Consider the following 23887-nt stretch of genomic DNA (forward strand, 5'->3'; position numbering starts at 1 on the left):
AAAATGCTGGAGCTTGTCTGGGGGTCACCCAGGGCTTTCTTCTACCTGTGCTGGTCAGGTTTCTGGAGCATGGGCCTGGCCTAATGAACAGACCTGCTAATTAGGAGCGCCCAACGTTGACTGCAACTTCCAGGGCTGTGGATGCAGATGATGGGTGTTGTTGTCGTCCCTGCATGGCTGCACACACTGCATTGGGGTGGGTTGTCCCAAACTGGAGATGAGTTGCCCCACTTCACTTTGGTGCTCCCAGGAAAGCTGGACAAATGTCCTTAGGGTGAGTTTGCCCCTCTGGGCAGCACAGGTGGACTTTGGGACATATAGGGAAAGCATCTCCAACCCACTGTGATAAACCCGGACCCCCACACTGTGGCTGTGCAGGCTGCATGCTTGTTTTCACACGAGCAGAATGGGTGTGGGTAGCAATTTATCTTCCTGCCTATCACTGCAGATTCAGTATCTCCTTTCACTGCTGCTCTCCCCACATGAATCATGAGCAGAGAGGGAGGGTGGGTGTGGGTGCGGATGGGAACGCATGGGCTTTGGCGTGGGGCATGCACAGGTATGTGTACGCAAGCCGTGCAGAGCAGGCAGCAAGCTCTCCTATTTTTCTGCTGTAGAATAAAATCTGTGCTTTGTGATGGGCATGTGAATCACGCACTTTGGGGTGGGTGCCTCTCCAGATGAGGAACGCAGCACCACAGAAACGAGGGGGGCTGAGCCGTGGTGCCCCCGAGCTGCCACATCGCCTCCATCATTGTGGCTGCTGAGCCGCCTAATGAGGGGCTTAATGAGGATTAGCGGCCGCCCTTTGCTCCACAGCGTGCCTAGGGGACTGGGGCTGCATTGAGAAGGAGTGGTGTGTGCTGGGGCTGTGGGTGCTTGGACAAGGACGGTCCCCACTGCAAGGGTGTCCCTGCCTGCCAGCAAGAAGTAGCAGATGGGCATGACGTCTCAGGTGGGTGAGTGTGTGGGCTGCGATCTGTGTGCAAGAGAGAAGACTGTTTTCACAGTGGTGGGTGGCTGCATGTGCACTATACTGCCCAGTACTGATGGAGCCAATGGGGCTGGTGCCCATCCTGAGGTGTCCCAGCCCCATAGGACACGTCTCTAGCATCCAGAGGATGCAGCAGGGCTAGGAACTGCAGGTGGCAGGGAACCAGCAGCTCCACTGCACACATGGGTGTGCGGAGCAGAGGAGGGGGAACATCTCCCACCCCACTCTGGTGGTGAGAGTGGTGCCGCCCCCCGGTCTGTGCCTGCTCCCTCTCCCCAGACTGTTCCAAGTTTCCGAAGCAGCACTGCACAGGGGGCCTGAGCAGAGGGGAAATGTGATGGGGGCAGATGAGCTGAATGTCACAAGACTGCTCTGCTTGCTATGCTGGGAGTGAGTGTTGCTACAGCATGGGGTTCCCTGAGCCCCTTATCACCTCCTTGGGGCTGGGAAAGCGGGGGCGGCCTGGCTGCTCGGGGCCTCTTCTGCACAGCCGTGCAGCCAGGCGTGAAATGGGCTGAAAAGAAAAGAAAAGCTCATCCCCCACAGAGGCTGCAGTCCCTAGCACGGCTGCAGAGCAGGGTCAGTGTGCTCATCTTACCTTCTCTTTGCTTTCACCACTTTGCAGCTGTCTTAGGGTAGATGGCTTTAGGGCACAGGATGCAGACTCTGGCCTGGGTGGGCATCGCCAGCCTGTGTTTGGGAGCAACCTGGGCTGTCCCAGCCAAGAAAGAGAGGAAGAAGGTGGAGAAGCCAAAAGCTGACCTTGTGCTCTATGAAAACCTGGATCTGGACAACTATGATGTGACTCTGGACAGCTATGGGGACATCATGGACCTGAACAACTATGAGGAGCTCTATGACTACGGTGATCTGGTTCCGAAGGTGAGGGGTACAGGAGGGCACGCAGGGAAGGGCTCATCCTGGTGCAGCCTGGGGAAGGAGGCAGGGGCTGCTCGGAGCTATGGACCACAGCTGGTTCTTGTGGGCTATGGCTGGAGAACAGACTCAGCCCCTTGTAAAAGCCTATAAGCCATGGTGGCTCTTCCACTTCTTTTGCTGTTGGGAATGCTTTACCCAATCCCATACTTCTCCCGCTTCCTTGTGTCCTGCCTGGGCTTAGTATTGCTGCAGGGTGAACCAGAGGAAGACAAGGAGGAAGTGTCTTCATCCCTCTGGGTAATAGGAGATTCTGAAGAGCCAGGAGAGCTGTTGAAGGAGAGTCTGGCTTTCTTATGAGAGCTGTCTAGGGCCCCAGAAGGGAGTGGGAGATCTTGATTAGCCCTCATGCCCCATCTGTTTTGCAGATCGAGGTCGGGACTCTGGCTCCTCGGCCCAAGGACCGCAAGGCTCTGCCAGAGCTGGGCACAGCAGCTCCAGCACCAAAGCTGCAGCCTCTGGCCACCACCAATCCCATCCACCCAGCACCACCAGGACCTGGCACTGTGCAGGGTGAGCACAGACCAACAGGGTTTCATTTCCATCCAGTGCAGCCGTACAGCCCAGGAGCAAAGTCTTTTCCAACAGCAGACAGCAGTAGTTATTTGCTCTGCCCGCGCAGCAAGGAGAGGAGGGGTGCTGGGGTTTGCCTTATCACACAGCAGGCAGGAGTGCTGCAGAGAGACATTTCTGAGAAACGAGCTCCAGCAAACACCAGCAACATCTTAATGAGCACAGGCATTGTGAGAGTTGGACAGAGTAGCAATTAGATTAGCGACAATTAAAATCCTGTAGTGAGGGATAAATATCTTTATTCATTTTCTGTCATTCTGGACTGGGACAAATTAAGGAGGAGGCAGAGGGAAATAGTTGCCTTCTGCTTTGAACTCTCCCATTAATGGATGCAGAGCCTGGTGTCCCTGGGGGTGAGCAGAGGAAGCCTGCATGGGGGTACTCAGCGTTGCCCCTCCTGCTGCCCCTGCCAAGCTTGCTGGGACCAACTTGCTTGCACAGTAAAGTGTTCTGCTCAGTGCAAAACTATTTGCTTTTGCTTTCTTTTGTCAAATTTCCTTCTGTGAGAAAAAAACAAACAAACAACACAAGTCCAAATGAGCTTTATGTGCAACTCTGCTGTTCTTGGGAACTTCACATCTACCCCCCTCCCATAGAAGCTACCTGATCCTGAGCAGATTCATTTATTAGCAGCACCTCTGGCTAATGCTTCCTCTGCTGGTTGGGGTGCTCAGGAGAGACGAAGCAGCCAAGCCGTGCCATGCTATGCCATGTCAAGCCATGCTGCGCCATGCCATGCTGTGTTGTGTCAAGCTGTGATGTGCAATGCTATGCTGTGCTGTGCCCAGAGCTGCCTCTCTGTGCCCCAGGCCTCCCCAGCTGCTTGCGCTGCCTCTGCATCAGAACCTCCGTGTACTGTGATGACACCGACCTGGAGCACATCCCACCACTGCCGCCCGACACCACCTACCTGTACGCCCGCTTCAACCGCATCAGCGCCATCCGGGCTGGTGATTTTATGGGGCTGAGTATGTTGGGGCAAGGGAAGGGCCAGGCCCCAGGGAAGCTTTGCAGGGACAGGTGATGATGTGTGACCTGAGCACCCCCTCCCTCCTCTCTCGTCAGAGAAACTGAAGCGAATAGACCTGACAAGCAATTCCATCTCCTGGGCAGATGCGGATGCTTTCCGTCACCTCTCCAGCCTGCAGGAGCTCATCCTGCCTGAGAACAGGCTGACGGCACTTCCCGAGCTGCCCCGCAGCATCATCAGGCTGGATGCCCGTCTCAACAGGATCTCCAGTGCTGGTCTCCGGCCCGAAGCTTTCCAGGTAGGTGCTGGAGCTGGTGGTGTGCACTGAGACATGCCGTGCACCCACAGACCCATCTGGATGGTTTTAACCCCATGGCAAGGGGTGATGGGACAAGTGCTGGGGCAGGGAGTGAGGAGCTTCACCTCTCATCTTTTCCTGCAGGACCTCAAGCAGCTGCAGTTTCTCCATCTGTCCGATAACCAGCTGGACTACATCCCTGCACCCCTGCCCGAGAGCCTACGGTCTCTGCACCTCCAAGTGAGACATCTTTTCCATAGCAAATCCTCATCTACAGAGCCCCCTGAGACCCCCTGCACTGCCAAATCCCATTTTTACCTCTCTCTCCCCTTCTAGAACAACAACATCCAGACCATGCATGAGGACACGTTTTGCAATAGCCAAGACCAGAGCCACATCCGCAGGGCTCTGGAGGACATTCGCCTCGATGGCAACCCCATCAACCTCAGCCTCTTCCCCAATGCCTACTTTTGCCTGCCCCGCCTGCCCACAGGGCGCTTCCTCTGATTCCCAGCATCAACCCCTGATGGGGAGCATCCCCAAGCCCTTGACATTCCACCTGTACTCCCTCGTGTCCCACTGTTCCATGGAAAACATGGGATTAAGGCAGACATATTTAACCTTAGGGTGAGCTGAGCATCTGCACACGGGTGAACTCAGTTCTGAGGCAAGCAGAACCGGGTGTGGGCAGTTGTAATAAAATGAAGACTTTAAAAATGCATTCGGTGTTTTTTTCTTTGTTTTTGTTTCTCACCCAGCCCAACAGCTTCTTTGTGACCTGTGCTGGATGCAAGGATGGGGACCTGCCCAATTCTTCCTCAGTTCCCTCCCTCCTGGGGATGTTGGGAAGACCCTTGTGGGTCGGTTTGCTTTAAGGGTTTCCAGGCCAGGAGCTGCACTGCTGCAGGGAGGTGATGCTTTGACCTGTACAACAGGCTGTCCCTTAGTTGTGTCCAGGTCCTGATTTTGGCTGGGACACAGAGCCAATGTGATCTGTGCCTGGAGGGTGTGTGCAGCAGCTCCCTGCACTTTGGGGCTGCTTTGATGCCCCATGCCTAAAGCCAAATGTCCCCTCACACAGCAGCAAAGAGTCACTTGGATGTAGTTAAAATATCTTACGTCACCCCAACCTTTCAAACCTGAAAAGTGCTGCCCAGTGGTGAGATACTTTAAGTGTAATGTATTCATCCTCTATATTTTTAAACACATGTAATAAACACACGTACTGTGAGAGATGATGCACCCCCAGAGAATCCAAAATCCTGAACTGAAATCACTGAGCTCAGCCCACATCCTCCAGGCCTGGGAAGGCAGACTAAGGCAGCTTGAGAAAAGATTCAGCTTCTCATATATGGGCACGCTGTGAGCACTGCTGGGCGCTGGTGCCTCCAGCCCGCCTTGCTCGCACGGCACAGTGACAAACAGGGTGTGCCTGCGTGCACTTTTCCATGCAAAGCCCAAAGAGGGGCTGCTCTGACACAGGCTATGTCCATCCAAAAGCCAGGACCCTTGGTGACTGGTGAAAGGAAACTGGTTCTGCTCCCATCTTTCCTTCCAGTCTCTAAATGCCAGGGTTTATTAGCCCTGTTGTCGTGCCATCCTGGAGTCACCCAGCTTTCCCCAAAAGCGAACTCTGCTCCTTCACGTTCATCCCACTAGATGGCAAGGCAGAGTATTGGAGTAGCCTGACCTGAACGCCCAACTGCAAACTGAATCTCTGCTGTCTGTATTCCTTTTGGGAATGTTTCAGCATTTTGGAGAAATTCACTGTGGCTGTTTCCCATCCTTCTGAAGTCCCTTATGACCTCAGTGGGGACCAGGTGAATGAGCTCCCCACAAGTACCTCAAAGTGGTTGGAGGAACCTGCCGGGGCTGGCATGGGGACACAGCCTGCCCTGGTTCTGAATGCAGCAGTTGATCTCAGCCATTTGTCCCCAAGATCCTTCATTCTCACTGCCTGTGTCCCCAAGTTGTGCCCAAGCAGCTGGCAGTCCTGGCTGCTGTCCATCCCTGACATCTGTGGCTCTGCCCAGCTGATGGCTTGTACCACTGTATGGGAAATCACAGCCTGAACCTCTGATTAATCAGCTGAGGCAAGTGTTGGGTCAGCTGCGGGAGCACAGGTGAGAGTAATGGAGCTGTGCTCTTGGAAGGGGTGGAACTCGACTCCACCTCCTCTAAGACCTCATTTAAGGGCTGACCACGACTGAGGCAGCATCTCTTGGAGTTTGCTCCCCAGTGGAGACTGCCTCAGCTTTCTGGTCAAGGGATCGGCATTGGTGAGTTTTTCTTTGTTAATAACCTTTGACTATCTACCATCATCTTTGTTAATATCTTTATATATTAGCCACACTTACAACCACCTATGTGGACCTGTATCTAAAGCCATTTCTGTGGCAGAGGCTTTTTAGGGCTACACAGACCACAGTTATGTGCATGTAAAGTTCTGTGCACCTCTGCTCAGAATCATGTGCTGCTTCTGCTAACCTGACATGGGTGCAGCAATTCAGGGCCAACAGCTGCCAGACCTGCTGCAAGCATGTGGGGCCAAACAGCTGCAGGGGAGGGAGCAGAGCAGCTGAGAAAGAGAAATGAGAGCAGGGCCCTCCACTAGGAGCTGTCAGCTGGAACTGTGTGGAGGCAAAACATTGCTCTGATCTCAGGAGCTTTCACTGAGAAGCAGTGGGAGCTGTGGGGCTTCAAAGCAGCTGGAAAATGGTGAAGGCTGCACTACTGGAGGTGGTGAAATGAAGGGGGACAGGAGCTTCCCTGCTTAGAGGGATGGTTGGGACAAGCAGCTGATTCTGAGATCTTTTGATCTGGGGGCTGTGTACAGGGAACCATGTCCCCACCTGCATGAGGGTGGAGTAGGAGGAGCAGAGCTGTGCTGGGCATTGAGCTCCAGGGCTTATATTCTGCCTGTCTCTCTCTCCCCTCTGTCTGTCCTCCCTTGCACAGAGAACATCTCAGCATGTAATTCATGCTGCTCTTCTCTCACTGTCTCTCTCTGCTGCTCAAGGTCACCTTCCTTGCTGGGCTGGATTTTCACATATTGATCGCTTGGCTACAACAGCCAATGTCTCAGTGAGCTCCCAGGCTCATGCCAGCTCAGCATCTTGTCACTCCTTGGAAGAACTTCTCCATATGGGCCCCCTCCTTCTTAATCTTGCCTTCCCCTGCATGCTCTCCTCCCATTTCCTGCCCATGCATCATTAGCAAGCACCAAAAGCAAGGAGGAAAAAGCCATAGAGGCATGGAGGAGCAGCCTTCCCCCTTTTCTGCCTGGTCATGTCCCTTGGTACTGCCTGGGGACACAGCCATCATTTCCTTCTGTTTAGGAACTCCACTGCCCAGGCAGTGCAGTAGGGACTGGGGGCCAGAGGCAGAGATGGGAACCAGAGCAGCAGCAAGAGGAGAAGGAGAGAGACTTTCAGCAGTCCTGGGAGCCAGGTGATGTGGAACAAGGTCACAGAGATAACACACATACCATGTCCACATTAGCCAGCATCAGTGTCCCTATGGTGGCAGCCCAGTCCCCAGCCTGCACCCAGGGTGGGTAACCAGTGGGTTTATTGGCCAAGTGCAGCATCAATGGCAGGAGGGAAAAAGGCCACTGAAGTGTGGATACTGACAAGGTCTTGGCCTCCTCTGGGCTAGAAATCACCCTTAAATGCTGCTGAAGAGGAAGTGCTGTGGCTCAGCTCCCTCAGTGAGTGAGGCTTTGATGATAACAGCTTTATTTATAGCATTAACTGGCTGTTGGCTCAAGGCACGGATTTGTGCTTAGTATGTGCAGTCGTTTAGGGTGGCTGTTTGTGCAGCTTGTGGCTGGAGCACTCGTAGCTCTACCAAAGCCATCGCTGTGCTTCCATTGCCTGGCATGGACCCTGACCTGTCCCACCTCCCATTCCCAGCACCCCAGTGCCTCATTTCCTACCTGTACGATTAGAGCATCCCATAAGGAGAAATCCCACTTTGGTGCCTTAGGGTCTGAGAGGTTGTACTTTGCTAATGCTAATTGACTAATGTCCACCTGGTCACCACTGTGTTGCTTCTCAGCACCTCAGCTTCCAGGTCTGTCTCTTATTTATCCATTTTTAAATGTATTTTTGCACGATCCCAGTGCTGGGATTTGTTAGATGGGAGCTGTGATGGCTCTGGAGACAAAATCACTGCTCATGAATTGCTGCTGGGGTGCAGACAGCTGCCCAGGCCTCTGTGGGGAAGCTCATCAATGGAAACTGAGTTTGGGCTTTTCCTCTCCCCATTTTCCACTTTGTTGCTAGATGAAAGAGGAGGATAAATACAGCAAAAGAAAGAAGAGAATGCATTACTTCCCTCTTCACAACATTTTTGCCCAGATCCTGAGGGTTTAGGGCTGAAACAATCTATGACAAGCCAGCCCCTCCTTGCAGCCGATCTGGAAGTGCCTGAGCACCCCGGGGCTCCTCCAGCCTCCCCTCCTCCAGCCTGGGGGGACTCATTGCAGTGAACTGCTCCAGGATGGAAATGCGCTCAAGATGCAGCTATTCTTAGCAATGTAGCGTTAGGTCTTGTCAGCAGGAGCCCTGATGCTTAGGGGAGGCACGTGTCCCTGGGGGGGACCCACACGACTTAACCCAATTCCTGCAAAGCACTCTGGGATCTCTGCTCTGGGACAAGGGCTGCAAGGAGACTGAGGCTGATGGGGCCAAGGGGCAGGGGGTCTGTGCTCTGCATCACACAGGGCATGTGGCTGCTCTGGAGGATGCTGGAGCCTGCAGCATGGAAGCTGGTGTTCCCATTCCATCCAGGATTGACAACATCCTTGCTCCTTGCGGTGGGGGACAAAAGTGTGTCCCCAATATGGGGGTTATGCCCTCCCTGTGGCTGATACCAGCTTTGGGGACCTGCCCCACACCCATGGCCAGAAGCATGGCTGCCCCAAGCAGCCCTGGCTGCTGTTGTAGGGGAAGTTTCCCAGCACCACTCCCAAGGTCACTCTTTGTTCCCACCCAAGCACACCAAGCCATCCTAGCAGAGAGGAATGATGAAATGGAGCAAAGCACTGATGAATTTTCTCTCCCATCTGCTTGATCCAGGCTTTTCCCAGGCTGCTGGCACCAACAGCTCACAGGGCACGTAGTTCACCTCACCGAGCATTCATTCCCCATCTCGCCACTTCTCTGCTCCTGCCTTTAGATCCTTCTATCAACCCAAAGCCCTACATTGGCTGTGGGGCACGAGGCAGCAGCTGATGTGGGGGACCTGCAGACCATAAGCAGAGGAGGAGAGCCCTCACTTCCCCCCAGGATGCCTGAGCAAGCACCGGCTTTTAAAATAACCAGCCCAGAGCCCGGCTCTTCTGTTTCTGTGGGATGTGGAAAACCTGGAGAGGGGGAAGAGAGAACAAGCTTTGAGTGAGCGCTTGTGAGTATTGCTAATTTATGATCAGAGAAACGTGTGTTAGAATTCAGAGATTACAGGGAAGGACCTGGTGTTCAGCTGATGATAAATCTGTTGTATCGGGGGGTTACGAAAAGGCTTCCCCACTGGGCAAATTGCAGGAAGGCAGAACATAATTACCCCAAATTCCAATTTGAGTAATTATCTCTACATACCTGTCACTCCCCTGTTGCTTTCAGCTGACTGGGGAGGTTTTGCTTTCCCTCGCCTCTCTGCTTAAGAGAAAAAGCCTTTGTGCAGAGCTGCTGGGCTCCCTGCATAGCTGGGTCAGAGGAGGCAGGGGCTGGAGGCACTTACCTGAAGGGCTTTGGGAGTAGCTGCCATCCCAGCCCAGAGCTTCCCTCTCTCTACCTTTTCCCCATGGCACCCAGGAAAGGGCCATCAGACTTTGCTTTGCTGCATGTGGGGAGGGAAGAACAGTGGTAGGGAATTTGAGTGTCTGCATCCAAGGACATATTTACCCCTGCAGAGAGGGCAGCACCATCCCGGGGAGCAGGGACCCATGGGGAAAGACCCAGCATGGGGCCAGGATGCTGAGCTTTCTCCCCATATCCATGGGCAGGATGGATGAGGTTTGGCAGAGGTAAGGGTGTGGAGGAGAAGCAGAGGCACCAGCAGGTCATTGGATGGCTGTGCCAGGGGGCTCATTAGGATGAGAGCTTCTCTGGGGTCAGGTTTGTGCCTTCCTATGTGGCAGGTGCTCAGATGGCTGCACTGCTCAAACTTGCAAGGGGACATGCAGAAAAATAATGGTTGTGCTTCCAAATAACCGATTGCTTGGTGGATCAATGCAGTCTGCCCTGTGCCCGTTGTAGTGATAATGAACACCAGCAGTGGGAGCGCAGGAAGGGCTGCAGGCGTCCTGCTGCAGTGCCTTTCATGTCTCTATTTTCATGCTTTCACTGTAGCTCTTTCACATTTGCTCACGGAGCTGCTTTAAATTGAGATCAGGTGATTGGTGGGGTGGGGGTGCTACAGGGGGCTGCTTGTCACTGTGCTGGAGGGGCTGGATCAGGGGCAAGTTCTGTAAAGATGGATGTGGGTAATTTCTGATTGAATGTGCTGGCATGTGTCATTCCCGAGCCTTTATTGTTGTGGTGAGAGCCTTCTCCCACAGTTGTGTAATTGTGACTCACCAGGTTTGGGGGGGAGCAAGGCATACAGGGGTGGAGGTGCGCGTGGTGCCACACACTCTGGTGCTCCCCATCCAGCTGTGCTTCCTGGCTCTGTCAACAGCCTTTGCCAGGCTCTGGGATGCACGATCACTGTGCCAGCAGGTTTCCCATCCACCTGGCATAGCTTTCTGCCTGGGGGAGGTTATTTTTGTCCTTGTTATTGTGGTTATGTTTGCACATTGGTGACCCCTTGGCACTGATAATAATGTGTTTTAGATCACTGATTAAACTTGCTGTGGTGTCACAATCAATACGCATTGGCAGCTGAGACTGTAATAAGTATAATAATCTCCATTAGAGCAACAAATGGGGGAGAGGGAGAGGGGTGGCTGCTAATATGGTAATAGCATGAATCTGCTTCGGTCTGTTGCAGCTGCAGCATCCTTGCTACAAGTGATGGGCACAGGGCTGCAGCCTTCTGCACAGCCTCTGTTTCTGCTGCTCTCATGTCTTGCATACCTCAGCTTGGAAATTTGGCTTTGCAACATCTCTTATTGGTATTCTGAAATGAATGCTGCTTGTGTCCCCTGTCCTCAATGTGGCAGAGGGGACAGGGCTTGATGCAGACAAGGGAATGGTAATCCTGCCCCAAAGCTCAAAGGAAAAGTGAAGACTGATGTTATTGAGTGGGGGAAATTCTTGCCCCAACCCATCCTGCACATTGGTTTTATGCAGAATGAGAGCTCAGGGGGCTGGGAAGGAGGGGAATGCTGACAGCATTAAAGCAGCTGCGCAGAGGAAAAAAATCAATATATAATTCTGTCCCCATTGACCCGCAGCTCCAATGCTGTGGCTGTCTGCTGTGTTTTGATCACGTTTCATGGTTGCAGATGAGAGAGCCTCAGCAGCGGGAGCCTTTTGCGCTGGGAGTACTAAATGATGTCAAACACTTTTCAAGTGAAAACTGTATGAGTTTTCCTTAAATAAACCCAAAATGGAGCAGCAGGAGTGGGGAGGATTGGAGTGGTCATGGTGCTGTTGCTGTTATTTTTTTCTGCTGAGGCTTCTGTGAATGCAGGAGCAATGCTCCCTGCCATCCAAATGTCACCTGGCCAAGAGGTGGCCCTAGACATTCCCACACGGCCAGCAGGTTATTTTCTTGTTTGAAAAACAGAGGTTTGTTGAAATACAGTATGTTTATAGGGAAACATCAGTTTCGACACACTTGTTTTAAATTTTTTTATGGGAAAGCCTTCCAAATCACCAAAAGACCCCACTTGAACACTTTCTCAGCAGAACATAATCCATTTCTCGCCTGCAAATTACTTTTCATTTTGAAATGTAAGTAAATGTATTGCAAAATCCCCTTTTGAAAAGGGGCTGGAATCCCGCTGGAGTAGTGGGGAGGATCTCCGTGTTGGGTTAACTCCTTCCAGCCTGGGCTCTGTGCTTCCAGGCCTGTTCCCTCTCCTTTCATTTCAATGCTGCTTTGCATCCTGCTTCAGCATGGTTAACGCCAGTGTTTTCTCCCTGGTATGTAGATTACTTCATCTCCAGGCATCAAGTTTTAAAGGCTGGCAGAACATAGGGCAGAATTGCTCCTTCCTGTGCTGTTTTTCCTCCCATTTACCCTACTTTGCTGCAGTTTCACTGACCTTGCTTGGGGACAGGATGCTTGTGGTTGCCCTGGCCCTTCTGCAGGCGTTTCCCTGCAGTGGGTGCAGATGCTTTACTGCTGGAGCAGCAGCTCCCAGCCCAGCTGGATGCCTCCAGTGATTTCTGCAGGAGATGAAAACATCCTTCATTGCCTCTCGAAAGCAGCCTGGTGCTGCTTCTTGCATCTCAGCAATCACCCCCGCCAGCTCCCTCAGTACCCGAGGTTGGAGCCCATCTGGTCCCATGGTGAAGGTGAAGGAGGAGCTCTTTAACTGTCTCCACCTGAATCACTGGGGGTGTATTCTGTGCTCCATCCCAAACTTTCAGATCAGGACATAAAGTGCCATGAGGATAACTATTCTGTCCATTAAAGGCAGATGTGAAGAAGGCATTGAGGACCTCAGCCTTCCCCTTATCCTTAGTGGTCACGTTCCCTGCTGCATCAAGTAAGGAGTGGACATTTTCCTTGGTTTTCCTCTAACCATTAATATATTTGTAAAAAGATTTTTTTATTCTCTTTTAATGACGTGTGGCTCAGTATTGGACCCGTGTGCCATGCCAGCTCCTCACCAGACTTCCTCCTGGAAAAGCTGTGTGCCCAGAGCACATCAGCCCGCTCTGCTGTGCCCAAAGCCTTTCCAGCATGGAGGGGATTGAGGCTGGAGCACCCAGGATGGAGCAAATCCCTCCAGTTGTGTGCTCAGAGCTTGATGTAGCAAGCAGTGACTGTGTTGGTGAACAGCCAAAATCTGACCTGCTTTTCTCTTTATTATATCTGCTTGGAAATCTCCTGCAGCTCTTAAATCAAACGCTTCAATGCCTGTAGAGCTGGAAATGATTTGGAGAATGTGTTTGGACTGTTTGCAAACTTCTCCAGGCTCCAAGTGTGTTCCCTGCTTTCTTTTCTTTAGGGACAAAAGGAACTGGAGCAGGGAGCCCTGCACATAGCAGCTTCACCCTAGCAGTGGTCTGGGGAGGGGTGCAATTGCTGGAGCTGGAGCAAGTGGCCACGCTTAGGCTGGGTCAGGAGTGTGCAGCAAAGCCCAGGGCATGTGGCATTGGGAGCCACTTTGCTGCTGAGCTCTGTGGGATGGAATAACCCATGAATTGGGCTGTACCCTTTTAGCTGGTGAAGGGTAGTGTTTTGGTGTCCATATGGACTTCAGTGGTTTTGAAGCTTGATGCCTCCTTTGGAAACGGAAACCTAAAATTATAGCAAGCACATAAATGCATCTGCTGGAGAGTACCCGATGGGCTGGCAGTGGGATATCCAGTTCCCAGCTGGGGAAGGCTTGTGGAGGGATGCAGGAAAAAGCCATGAGCTATTTCAGCTCCCTGTGCCACCCCCTTCCTCACACAGCTCTGGTTTGAGTGCTAACAAATGCTTTGCAGGGAGCTGTGCCAGCGATGCTCAGAGCACGCAGCACGGGAGCAAGTCGACACCCTGCCCTGTGCAGGGAAATCCCTTTGATGCTAATGTGGCTGGAGGGGGAAGGAAGAAGAGTGGGCATGAAGGCATTTTGCTCAGCTGGTTCACTGAGCCCTGACAGGCTTTGCAGTGTTGTTCTGTTGATTTTCAGCTTTTGCTGTTAGATTTGATAAGCAGCAGGCTGGCTTGCTCCCTCCTTGCTGGAAAAGCACTGACTTGCTATGAGCCTCAGTGCACCCAGGGCAAGGCTGTATCTTGCAGAGCTGGTGGGGAGGATGGTGAATGCATCCATACCCTAGAAGGCTTGGAAGTGAGCCTGATAATGGAGGATACACCTTACCGGAGTCAGACAGAGGTGTTCAACGCTTGGGATACAGCCAGAAGGAGGAACAGAGTCTGCAGTGTGCAAATAATGGGGTTTTCCAAGTGTCTGTTGTGCCCCTTTCCAGCCAGCACCACCAGCCTGGTGTGGATGGAGCAGCCGCTGGGGTGTTTCCCAGTGGACCTGAAGAGCGATGCTGCGGCAGCTCTGCATTGTCATCCATGACGCAGATGTGTCACTATCCCTTGGGGTCCCCGTGCAGCAGCCAGTGCCAGCTCCTGCTGCCACCACCATCTCTGAGTCTGCAAAGGAGGGAACCTGGGGCCAGAGCATCTGTGCACACAGCAGAGAGCTGGCTGCTGGCCCTGAGATGTGCTGAGTGGTCCCCAGAAGGAGCCCCCCAGGCTAGGAGAGGTGGATGTGCTACCTCTATCTCGCACATCTCTCTGTCAACATGAAACTGAATGCCAGGAGCCTGGTGGTGCAATCCTGCTGCAAATCCTGCCTCTGCTCAGGTTCTTCCAGGGTTCGTGGCAGCCTGGAGGCCTCAAGGTGGATGCAAGGGAAGAATCCAGAAGGCAGAAAGAGCTGTGAAATGTGAGGGAAGAGAACTGTGGAGGAGTATAAGGACCTGAGATGGGTATCAAGGGATAGAGCAGCTGCTGCTAGCAGTGTCTGTGCCCAAGCAGTCCGCTCCTCTCTCTTTCATAGCCCTCCTTGAGCCCACTGAGCTGAACCACCACTCAGATTTCTGCCCTCCTCCTTCTTCTGCCCTGTGTGTGCCAAGGATGTCCCCAGAGACCTCACTCCTGCCTCTCCCCTGCAGCCTCCCTGCAAAAACACTTTCCTAAGAACTCTGGAATAAAAAAAGAAAGAAGAAACAGCACCCTTGTTCTGCTGTGACCAACTGGCTCTTTTTCCAGTCACAAGAGTGAGCTGAAGCAAAAGTTTCCATGCTGAGGAGGAACAGAAAGAGAGAGGGAGAAGTAACAAACCCTCCACTAAAAAAAAGGAAAAAAAAAAAAGAAAAGAAAAAGAAAAAAGGCAGTGAAATCCAGCATTGCTTCCTTTCCCCCATCTCCTTCCTTTTTGGAACAAGACAGGGTTTTTCGAGAATTGTGCTTTAAGCAGGAGCAGATGCATGTGCTGCTGAGCTGGAGAACGGTTGTACAAATGTTGGTTTAGTTCTGCTCAGATGGTGGAGTGAGGGGCACATGAAGCACAGCACCTCCAAATCTGGATGCTTTGGGGTTATTGCACCATGAGTATGTGAGGCTTTCCTGGCTTGCTTGCTGCTAGGGTCAAAGAGGCAGAAATGTAGTTTACAAGCTGATGGTCCCAGTGGCATCTCAGGATGCTGGGCTTTGGAGAAATATTGGATAAGGAAAGATGGGCAGTGGGTGCTTCCTTTTGAATTGTGCTACTGGGAGGTCAGCTTGCAACCACCAACAGAACTCAGGTGTGATGTTTTGCTGGCAGCAGTGTTGTTGCTCTGGGGGTCTAGATGCACACTGGAAGTGACAGTCCCTGCCCCACAGCGCTTCCTCTCTCTGCACCATCAAAGTGATGAGACATTCTCACTCTCAGGCAGCTATGAATAGTGCTGGTATTTTCAACCCACAGCTTTTCAGGACAGAGCCTCAATCCAGGAATCCTCACTGCAGCCTTTTAGGGCAGCGTGGGGTGGTGGCTTGGTACTGGTGGCCTGCTAACAGCACCCATTCCTCCACCACTCAGCTGTGATGGGGGTGCATTCAGTCCCACAGTCACTGTCATTGACAAAGATGTTGAAGATCACTAGCCCCATCATTCTGGGGCAACCCCATGGTGACAATTCCTTGGCAATTTCCTCCTTTCTCCTCCCTTTTCCCAGCATCACTCTCACATGCCAGCTCAGGCACATCTCCACTGCTCCAAGCAGGGATGTGTGCTGGGAATGGAGTTGCACGGGGGTGATGCTCCTCTGCTCAGGCTGTCCCCAGCCACCACAGCCCTGCCATTCCTTTTGGAGAGGCAAATCCTGCTGGCTGTGACGCTGGCACAGGGGAGCAGCCACCCTGAATGCCCTTCCCCAGCTCTCAGGAAGGGTGGATGCTGTTTGAGGAGGCAATGTGGGAACAGTGCACCCCACATCCCCTGGCTGTGACCCTCCCTCGGGGAAGCGGCGCTCACTGGGAGCCGGTTTGCTGTCGTTTCTGGAAAGTGGAGCTATGAGCAAACTATTTATAAACAGAGTTTTCTTTAACTCCTGAAATTGAGCCATAACTTCAGACAAACAGGAAAAAAAATTCAGGCAAATAAACACAGGCAAAAATAAATATATTGGCAACCTAATATTGCAAACAGTCCAGTGGTCTTGGGAAGGGTCTGGGTTTGGAAGCATTGGCACTGGAGCTTGCCAACAGCTTTTGGTGGGCTGGGGGTCTGCAGGGGGTTCTTTCTGGCCACTGTGTGCAGAGGTGAATCCTCCAGAATACTTGCAACCCAGGTTTTAGAGGAGCACAGATGACACTCATTACCCTACAGGTTTGCCTCCCAAAACTTGCCATCCCAAAAGCAGAGGCAAGGCCTGCAACCCTGACAGGGTCCCTGTTGTTTGTCCCTCCCCAGGACTGCAGGAGCCAGCAGTGCTGTGCTGCGCTGGGGCCACCATCGCCACTGAAGCACAGGACTGACAGCGGTGCTGTCAGCCCCCAGCATAAATTCCACTGATATTTAAGCTCTGAGCCACCTCTGCCCACCATAATTACCTCAGTGGGAAATGCCAGGCACAGTGACCTTTCACCATGTGGGGGATTTATGGCCTCGCATCTCTGGGGCTTTTACAGCCCTGTTTGTCAACACAAACTCAAATGCCAGCAAGGATGGGTGGCGCTCCCTACCCTCAGAGCGTGGTGCTCCTGCATCTGCAGGGCAGGGGCTCGCTGAATGGTAGCACCTTACCCAGTGCACTGTAAGCTCTGTCCTGCGTTGTCAGCACCTACCTGCCCGTGGTGTCCCTGCTCCCTGCACTCCCACCGGCAGCCCCAGCCCATCTCAAATGCATTCCTCCATTTCTGCTAGTGGAGAGAGCAGCTTCAGGAAGCAGGTCCATAAATCACTGGCAATGCTTGGAAATAAAAATCATTATTGTGATGAATGGGGTTTTATTTCTCTTTTAAGAGAGATCATGGAAGACCAGAGAAGAGGAGAGGCTGGGGAAGAGGAGGTGTTACATTTTCAGTTTTTGACGAGTTAAGGAGGATAAAGCTGATTGCATGAGAGTCCTTTGGAACAGGCATTTGCTGTGCGTCCCTTGCTGGGGATGGGGGGAGCATGAGTGTGTGCTTGTGATTAAGGGTTTCAGTAACCAAGCCTGCCCTCCAGCACCTCTCCTACCAGCACACCCCTTACCTTGGGCTTCCCACACAGTTGTGCATTATTAGGACAATGTACTGCACTTCTCAAGGTGTTGCTTGTGCCTTGGAGAGGTTGTCTTAGCCACTCATGGTGAGGTGCTTGGTGCTGTAAAAAACCTTGTGAAAACAATAGCCATGGTTCCAGTCTGTGAGCAATCATCTGCTGGTGTCTGCAGTGCCCATGTCCCATGTCCTACAGCATCCAAATCCCATAGTGCCGGCATCCCTGCATCTCTCTGCACCCGTGCTCCCGTCATTGGCTCACCTCCTTTTGGCATCTCAGCTCTCAGATCCAAGGGGAAGCTATGCACATGATGACTTCAGGACTGGGAGCTTGTATTAATTAAGCAGCAATGATCCAAATCACAGACCATTTCCTGGGGATTAATGACTGCCTGGAAGGACTTTATGACTTGAGATGAAGCCAAAAACCCCATTTACACCAAATGGTGATGAGTGTGAGCACACACCCTGTGCCAAGGTCAGCACCACCATTTTAAGACAATATTTTAAATCAGTGCTAAGGATAATGAGGACTAGGAACTGGATTTTCCTTCTCACCATGGTAATGCAGATCAATTGCTGTGGGTAAGTTTGGAGAGAGCGAATGCCCCTGGCATTAAAGCATGGGCCCATTGCTGGTGGCAGGACTGTGCCCAGGGAGATGCCCCTGGCCTCTGCTTGCAATTTCCAGCTGAGCTGCACAGGCCAGCAGCACTCAGAAGCTGCAGACGTGAAGAGCAAGGGAAGCAGTGAGGCAGAAAGAGACCCTCTGCAGCATTGTGCCCGAAGTAAGCCAGAATTGGTCCACTCAACAATTACTGCTGATAAATGTTTTAGAGTTGTCATGGCAATGAAAGAGCCTGGCTAATCCTTGGGTTGCCTTTCCTCCAAGGGAAGAAAGTTTGCAGTGCCGTTGGGTGGGTACCTGACTGCGGGAGCGAGCAGCCCTGTGGATGCTTTCATCTCAGCACTGCCAGTCCTCCCACGCACCGATGAAACTGAGTCCTTCTGGAGGAGGGGGAGAGCTTCTCCATCCCCACCAGGCAGCGAGAGATCCCTTAGTGATCACTGATTATTTATTTGCAATACAGCCCTGCCAGTCCAAGCTCCACATCTCTCTTTTGTGAGAAACAATGACATCTGAAAATGGGATTTAGATTTGAGCAGTGCTCAGGGTTTTATGGTCACCTGGGAAAACAGCAGAGCTGCTGGCAGTCCAGGGCTGGCTCCCAGCACCTGCAGCTCCTGCAGCCCTGGAAGCAAGAGGATTAGAGCCCAAGACCTGACAGCTCTGCAAGAGTTCCTCCTGGCTTGTTCCACAAATAAAATCCTCATAGGCAGCAATTCAGAGTTTGCACGAGGAAGGGGTTGCTGAGAAATAATTTCCAGTGGCCATTTTCAAACGTATGTGGGGGGTTTACTACTTGGTACCCCTGCAGCACTGCAGGCTGCTTCCAAGCAGGCACTCATGTGCTCCCATGCCTTGGAGCTGCAAGTTTAGTTCTCTGCTGATCTCAGGAGCTGCACTTCTTTCTTCTCCCTCAGCTACACATGGAGTGAGGCATCAGCTGCCGTCCTCCGCACTGCATTGAAGTCGATCATCAAACGCAGCCTGAAATAGTGCAAGTATTCCCTGTGAGATGATTTTGCTGGCAAAGGAGCTTTGTCCCCTGAGGTTTTTCCCCACAGGAGATTTTGAGCTGGCTCATGGGTCCCATGTGGTTGCAGTGTCCTTTGCTGTCACAAGGAGAGCGTGACAGCCCAAGATTCTGCCTGCACCTTGTCTGCATCTTTGCACTGAATAATTGAAAGCACATGCAATGGCCACAAATATTTAATAGCTTGTTCATCAAAAATTTACCCATGTTAAACCTGTCATTCCAGATGTCTTACAGGTCTGGAGAAAAGGCAGCAAGGAGGAAATGCTTCGGCCAGAGACAACTGTAACAGATTGAGGATGGGGTTGTGCCAAGGTACTGTGGGCAGCTGGGCGGACAGGGAGGGGGCTGCAGGTGGGATCCCCTGTGCTGATGCATCTGAGCACATCAGAGTTCTGGCCTTGCATTTATCCCCTTCACAATCTCTGCTGCAGCATACCTTGTCTCAGGGAAGGCACTGCAGGAACTTGGTTGCTTTAATTAACCAAGGTTGCTTCCCTTAGTCCCAGTTCAAAGCCTCCTCATGGCCCTCTGGGCCACTCTGCAGAGCTGGATGCATTCAAAGGTCTGTGGCTGTGCCTGGTGCAACCCCTTCCAGCGCTGCAGAGACACAGTGAGGAGCTGCCCAGCTGCATACACCCTGATTGCTCTCATCCACCACTGCCAAGGAGGCAATCTGGATGGCTTGGAGGGTTGGAGCCTCCACAGCTACCAGCAGAGACAGGAAAAAGGTATAAAAGACTGCCCTACTTAACAGGGTTTATATAAGGAATCTGTCTCCATAGCAGGATGGGAAAACAAACGGATATTGGAAGTGATGCTTTAAACACTGTCTTCACAGGGGCATCCCTGTTGATGGGTGAAGAGGCACTTGGAACTCACTGCAGCAGGTGGCGGGCTCAGCCACCTTGTGCTTCGTTCCACTGTGTCCCCATGTGTCCCTTCCATGTCCCTGCCCTGTCCCCGCTATAGCACGGGCAGCCCACAATAGGGTCCTTAGGAAAAGCTGCCCTGCATGCTCCTCTGCCTGCTGCCTGCTTTCCCAGGGCCTCCTCATCTCCAGTGAACACTCTCATTAAGTAATTTATATAGTTAGCCTCTCTGCACTCTGTTCCAGTGGTGCTGTGACCAGCAGTTCAGCCTCTGCTGAGAAATTCGGAGGGGAGAAGCATTGTGATGCTGGAGGTGCCTAGCGGACCCTGGGGTTAAGAGTTCTCCCTCCACTGCCTGGCCCCACAGGAGAAAGGGCTGGATGTGAGCTGGCAGCAGGCTGCACCTTGGCCAGCGTACGGTGCCAGCAGGTCCGCTCCCCTTATGGAAAGGCACGTCGAGAGTGGCTGAGGATGTGTTTATTCCCGTCACCCCTTGGCTGGTGGCAGGGAGCGGGATTAGGCGGTGAGGAGCTGGCACCTGCTGCCAAGTTCCCCCAGAGGCACTCAGGGCTGGGTATGGCTGCCAGAAAATAGCTGGGGAGGGGGAGGGAGGTTCTGTTTGCTGCAGGGACCGAGGGACAGGTGCTCTGCATCACAGACGGGCAGGGTGGGTGCTGATCCCACGCAAGTACTTGTGCCCATGGGAGGAGCACTGCTCCATAGACAGAGGCTGTGAATTAAAATGAAGAGAAGGAAAGAGCAATCCCCCTAACCCCAGGGGCACTGGGAACCGACGGCCATCACCCGCATGAATCACCTGCCAGCCCGCAATGAACACCTTCTCCCAGTCGAGATTTGTGTCCCAGTTTCCTTTGCTGTTTACAGTCATATACCTTCAAGGGTTTGTTTTGTTCCAGTTTTTTTTTAATGTAATTTCACCAGCCATTAGCAGATAGAATGCAGCTTAACTCCTCTGTCACTAAACACATTTTTTTCCCGAACCATCTCCAACTGAGAAACTACGGAGCTGCTCCATCCCCTCCATGTGACCCAGCAGGAAAAAAAAGAAAAGTAAAACTGCTGAAAAACAGTTTGAACCACATTGTATGAACTGCTGCTGCCAGTGTCTGCCAGCTCTGGGTAAGTGGGGTGGCCCCTGGGCCACCGGCATCCCCATCCAGAATGGGTGCTGTGTGTGCAGTAGGGGCTGTGGTGCTGGGGGTGTCCCCAGTACAGGATGGTGGTTCCCAGAGTGGGGTGAACTTGTTTCCATGCAGGTTGCATTAGGAGGAAAAATTCAGTGCTGAGGCACAGAAGTGCTTTCACTTCCCTTAAAGACAAGAATAGCACTCGGGGCTCTTGGTGGTGATTCCAAGTGGCAGACAAAGAAACTGTGCCATGGGAGATTGTGACCTGGTTTGGAAAGGTTTAAAAAAGGGTTTGTGCCCTTCATGTCCCACTGTCACACTGCTGTTCCCCCGCGATGAGGCACGATGGGGGATGTCATGTGCCCATGCTATGTGCTAGGCTATGAGCTGATTCCCAGTGTGATTCTGCTGTGTGCCAAATGCACAGGGAAAACCCTGTGTATGGCAGGAAACCTGGGACAAAATGGGCTTCTCTCACTCCAGCAGAGGATTAATTCTTTAGAAAGAGTGATTCAGACCCAGCTTCAGGTGAGGGGCTCTCCCTGCTTGATGCAAAACCCAAACCCATCCCTTTGCCCCAAAGCTTTCTGCTGGAAACCACCAGGCTCTGCTGTCCCCTGGCCAGGCACAGAGGCTCAACTTTGGTGCTTTCACTGTTTGCTATGCATTGATTAGACACTATGCTGCCTCCTCTTCCAAACAGACCTGCTGTGATATCTAGTCACTAATGAATGACTAGCAAGTAATTGCAGGGGAGAGTCCACTCCTAATTAGGAACAGATTTAGGGAATGAGTACTAAAAGAGCTCTTGGGCTGCTGGCTGATTCTAGTTGTGTATGTGCAGGGAATTCTGGCCTGTAGGGCTTTTTAATTAATAACGGAGGGGCTGATTAATGCTGAATTAGTGTATAGGGTCCTAGGGTCATTTTGCTGCCAAACAGCAGTTGTGTGAGGGTGCAGCAAAGCCACGCAGCACAGTATGGGAGATAAAGCAGGGTTTCCCATCACTGGGTATGGGGCTTGAGCCAGCTGGTTTCAGGCTCTCAGAATGTGCTCAAACACCCAAACCTTGAAACCTGTTGACCATCCTTGGCTGAGCCCAGAAATGCTGCAGCAGCCCCAGATGTGGCTGTGGGCTATGGTTTATATGGCTCTGTGGCCAGTAGCATCTCCCCTTCAACAGGAGCTGTATGCACTGATAACCCGCGCCCACACTGGGTGTGAGAGCATTCATCCTTGCAATTCACCCGTGCTGGGGTGTGCTCAGAGCAAAACCAAGCAAGCCTCCTGCTTGCAGGGAACCGTGCAATGCCAGCAATGATGCTCCTCCTCCAAGGGCAGTCAGTTTGGGACAGATGATGCTAAGACACAGATGAAACAAAACACAAACACCCAAAAAAAGGACAGGGACTGGTCAACTTTCCATTAGTGATGCAGAACGACTGGTCACTGGAAAATCTTAGTGGGGAGCAAGAGGGAAGGAACCAGCTTCTGCTTTCTGGTGGTGGTTCCTGCCATCAAAGTAGAGGGTGTGTTAGGAGTGAGTTAATCATCACGGGCAGGTCACAGTGCCACGCCAACCCCAGCCCCACAGAGCTGCTCCATGCTACAGCACAGCCTTGCTGGTGCCAACAGCCATGGGGCAGGGGTGGGAGGCAGGAGGGCAGGATGACAAGGAAAGGGAGGAAGGAAATCAGTCAGAGGGACCAGGACAAAGGCTATAAGCCCAGCATGACTGGAGAGCTCAAACCATACCAGCTACTTCCCAGCAGTATAAAGGCATTTGTGCCTCCTCTCTAGCCCTGCTGCCCACATCTCTTTACCTTGTTTGAGAGGAAGAATTGAGCTGCGCCAGTCCCAGCCATTTTCCCCTTCCCTGTCCACTTGCATCATTGCCTGCATCTAATGACTGAGAGGGAAATCTATTCTTCAGACCTGACGTTTGGATGCTGAAATCCACAGCCAATTTCCAGCTCAACGGAGCAGAACAATTTTGGTGAGCATATCAAAGAGAGCAGAAAACTGCTTCCCAAAGGTTCGCATGCAAACAATTGCAGACATTTGGCTCTTGTCTTTCTCTGCAAATCGTGGGCTTAGTGTGTTTACAAATAAGTGCACAAAGCCCCGCTGCTGCCAGATCTCAGAGCACACAACCCTGGCAGTTCCAGCACTGAGTGGGGCTGGCACACAGCTGTCCCTGCCCTGAGCACATGCATCCCCCAGGCCAAGCATGCACACACACACACCTGTAACCATGCGCACAGAAGTGCAGTCCTGCAGAGGTGCCTGCAGTTGTCCTCTCTGCAGTAATATCCTTTGGCAGCCACATGCTCAAGTTTAGGGATAAATGCATGCTCACTCTCCTACCTACGCACTGCACTCTATTGGCAAAAATGCTGCTTCCCAAAGCGACTGCTGGTTTTTGCTGGAAGCTCTGCTCTAGTGTCAAACACACACATCCTTTATGCACAGCATGTATCATGCATGATCTGGGCTCACCATGAGCTGCCAGCTCTGCCCTCTGTTAGCTGATTGCTCCTTGGGAGGCCGGGATGTGCCACGTTTGGGTTCAGGGACACTGGCATCATTCAGGGAGATGCATAACTGCCTGCCAAATTCCATGTGGAGCAAACGAGAGCTTACAGGGAGGGGAGAAAGTAAACATATTGGTGCCACTGGAAATTAAGGGCAAGATCCCACGTTGCAGACAAGAAAGAGCTGATCAGCCATCTCAGCAGTCAGCAGGGAATTAATTTGCTGGCGTCACTGCCAATGTGAGACACATGCATGTCTTGCAGAAGAGATACGTCTGTGCCATATTTGCAGCACAAGCTATTCCAGCATGTTAGTGATAGGCAATGCAGTATTGCCAGCATTTGGGATTCAAAGTAACTCCTGTACCAACTGTAACTCTTGTGCCCACCCAGGAGGTTGGTTGTGCTGTGGGAGCGCAGCCTTCAGTGTCCTCCCAGCTTTGGGAACCCTGATGCCATGCAGAGGGGAGCTGTATGTCCAAACCTGGTGTGCCTGGATGCTGAGCCAGGGGTTGGTGTCTGCAGGTGTCCTGTGC

General features: G+C 52.3%; 1 protein-coding gene across 2 annotated transcripts; it reads left to right on the forward strand.

Moving 5' to 3' along the window:
* The first annotated feature begins 46 nt into the window (after nucleotides 1–46).
* On the forward strand, nucleotides 47–4492 carry OPTC (opticin). Of its 2 annotated transcripts, XM_015885362.2 has the most exons (7): nucleotides 47–955; nucleotides 1620–1876; nucleotides 2299–2443; nucleotides 3313–3471; nucleotides 3569–3771; nucleotides 3916–4011; nucleotides 4108–4492. In XM_015885362.2, exons 2-7 carry the CDS (start codon nucleotides 1634–1636, stop codon nucleotides 4276–4278), a joined length of 1017 nt encoding a protein of 338 aa, XP_015740848.1. In that variant the 5' UTR covers nucleotides 47–955; nucleotides 1620–1633; the 3' UTR covers nucleotides 4279–4492. The 2 variants fall into 2 exon arrangements, with proteins under 2 accessions (XP_015740848.1, XP_015740849.1); XM_015885363.2 differs by lacking the exon at nucleotides 3313–3471.
* The last annotated feature ends 19395 nt before the right edge of the window (nucleotides 4493–23887 follow it).

Source organism: Coturnix japonica, chromosome 26 (assembly GCF_001577835.2).
Source record: "Coturnix japonica isolate 7356 chromosome 26, Coturnix japonica 2.1, whole genome shotgun sequence".
In the NCBI taxonomy this organism is placed as follows: domain Eukaryota; kingdom Metazoa; phylum Chordata; class Aves; order Galliformes; family Phasianidae; genus Coturnix; species Coturnix japonica.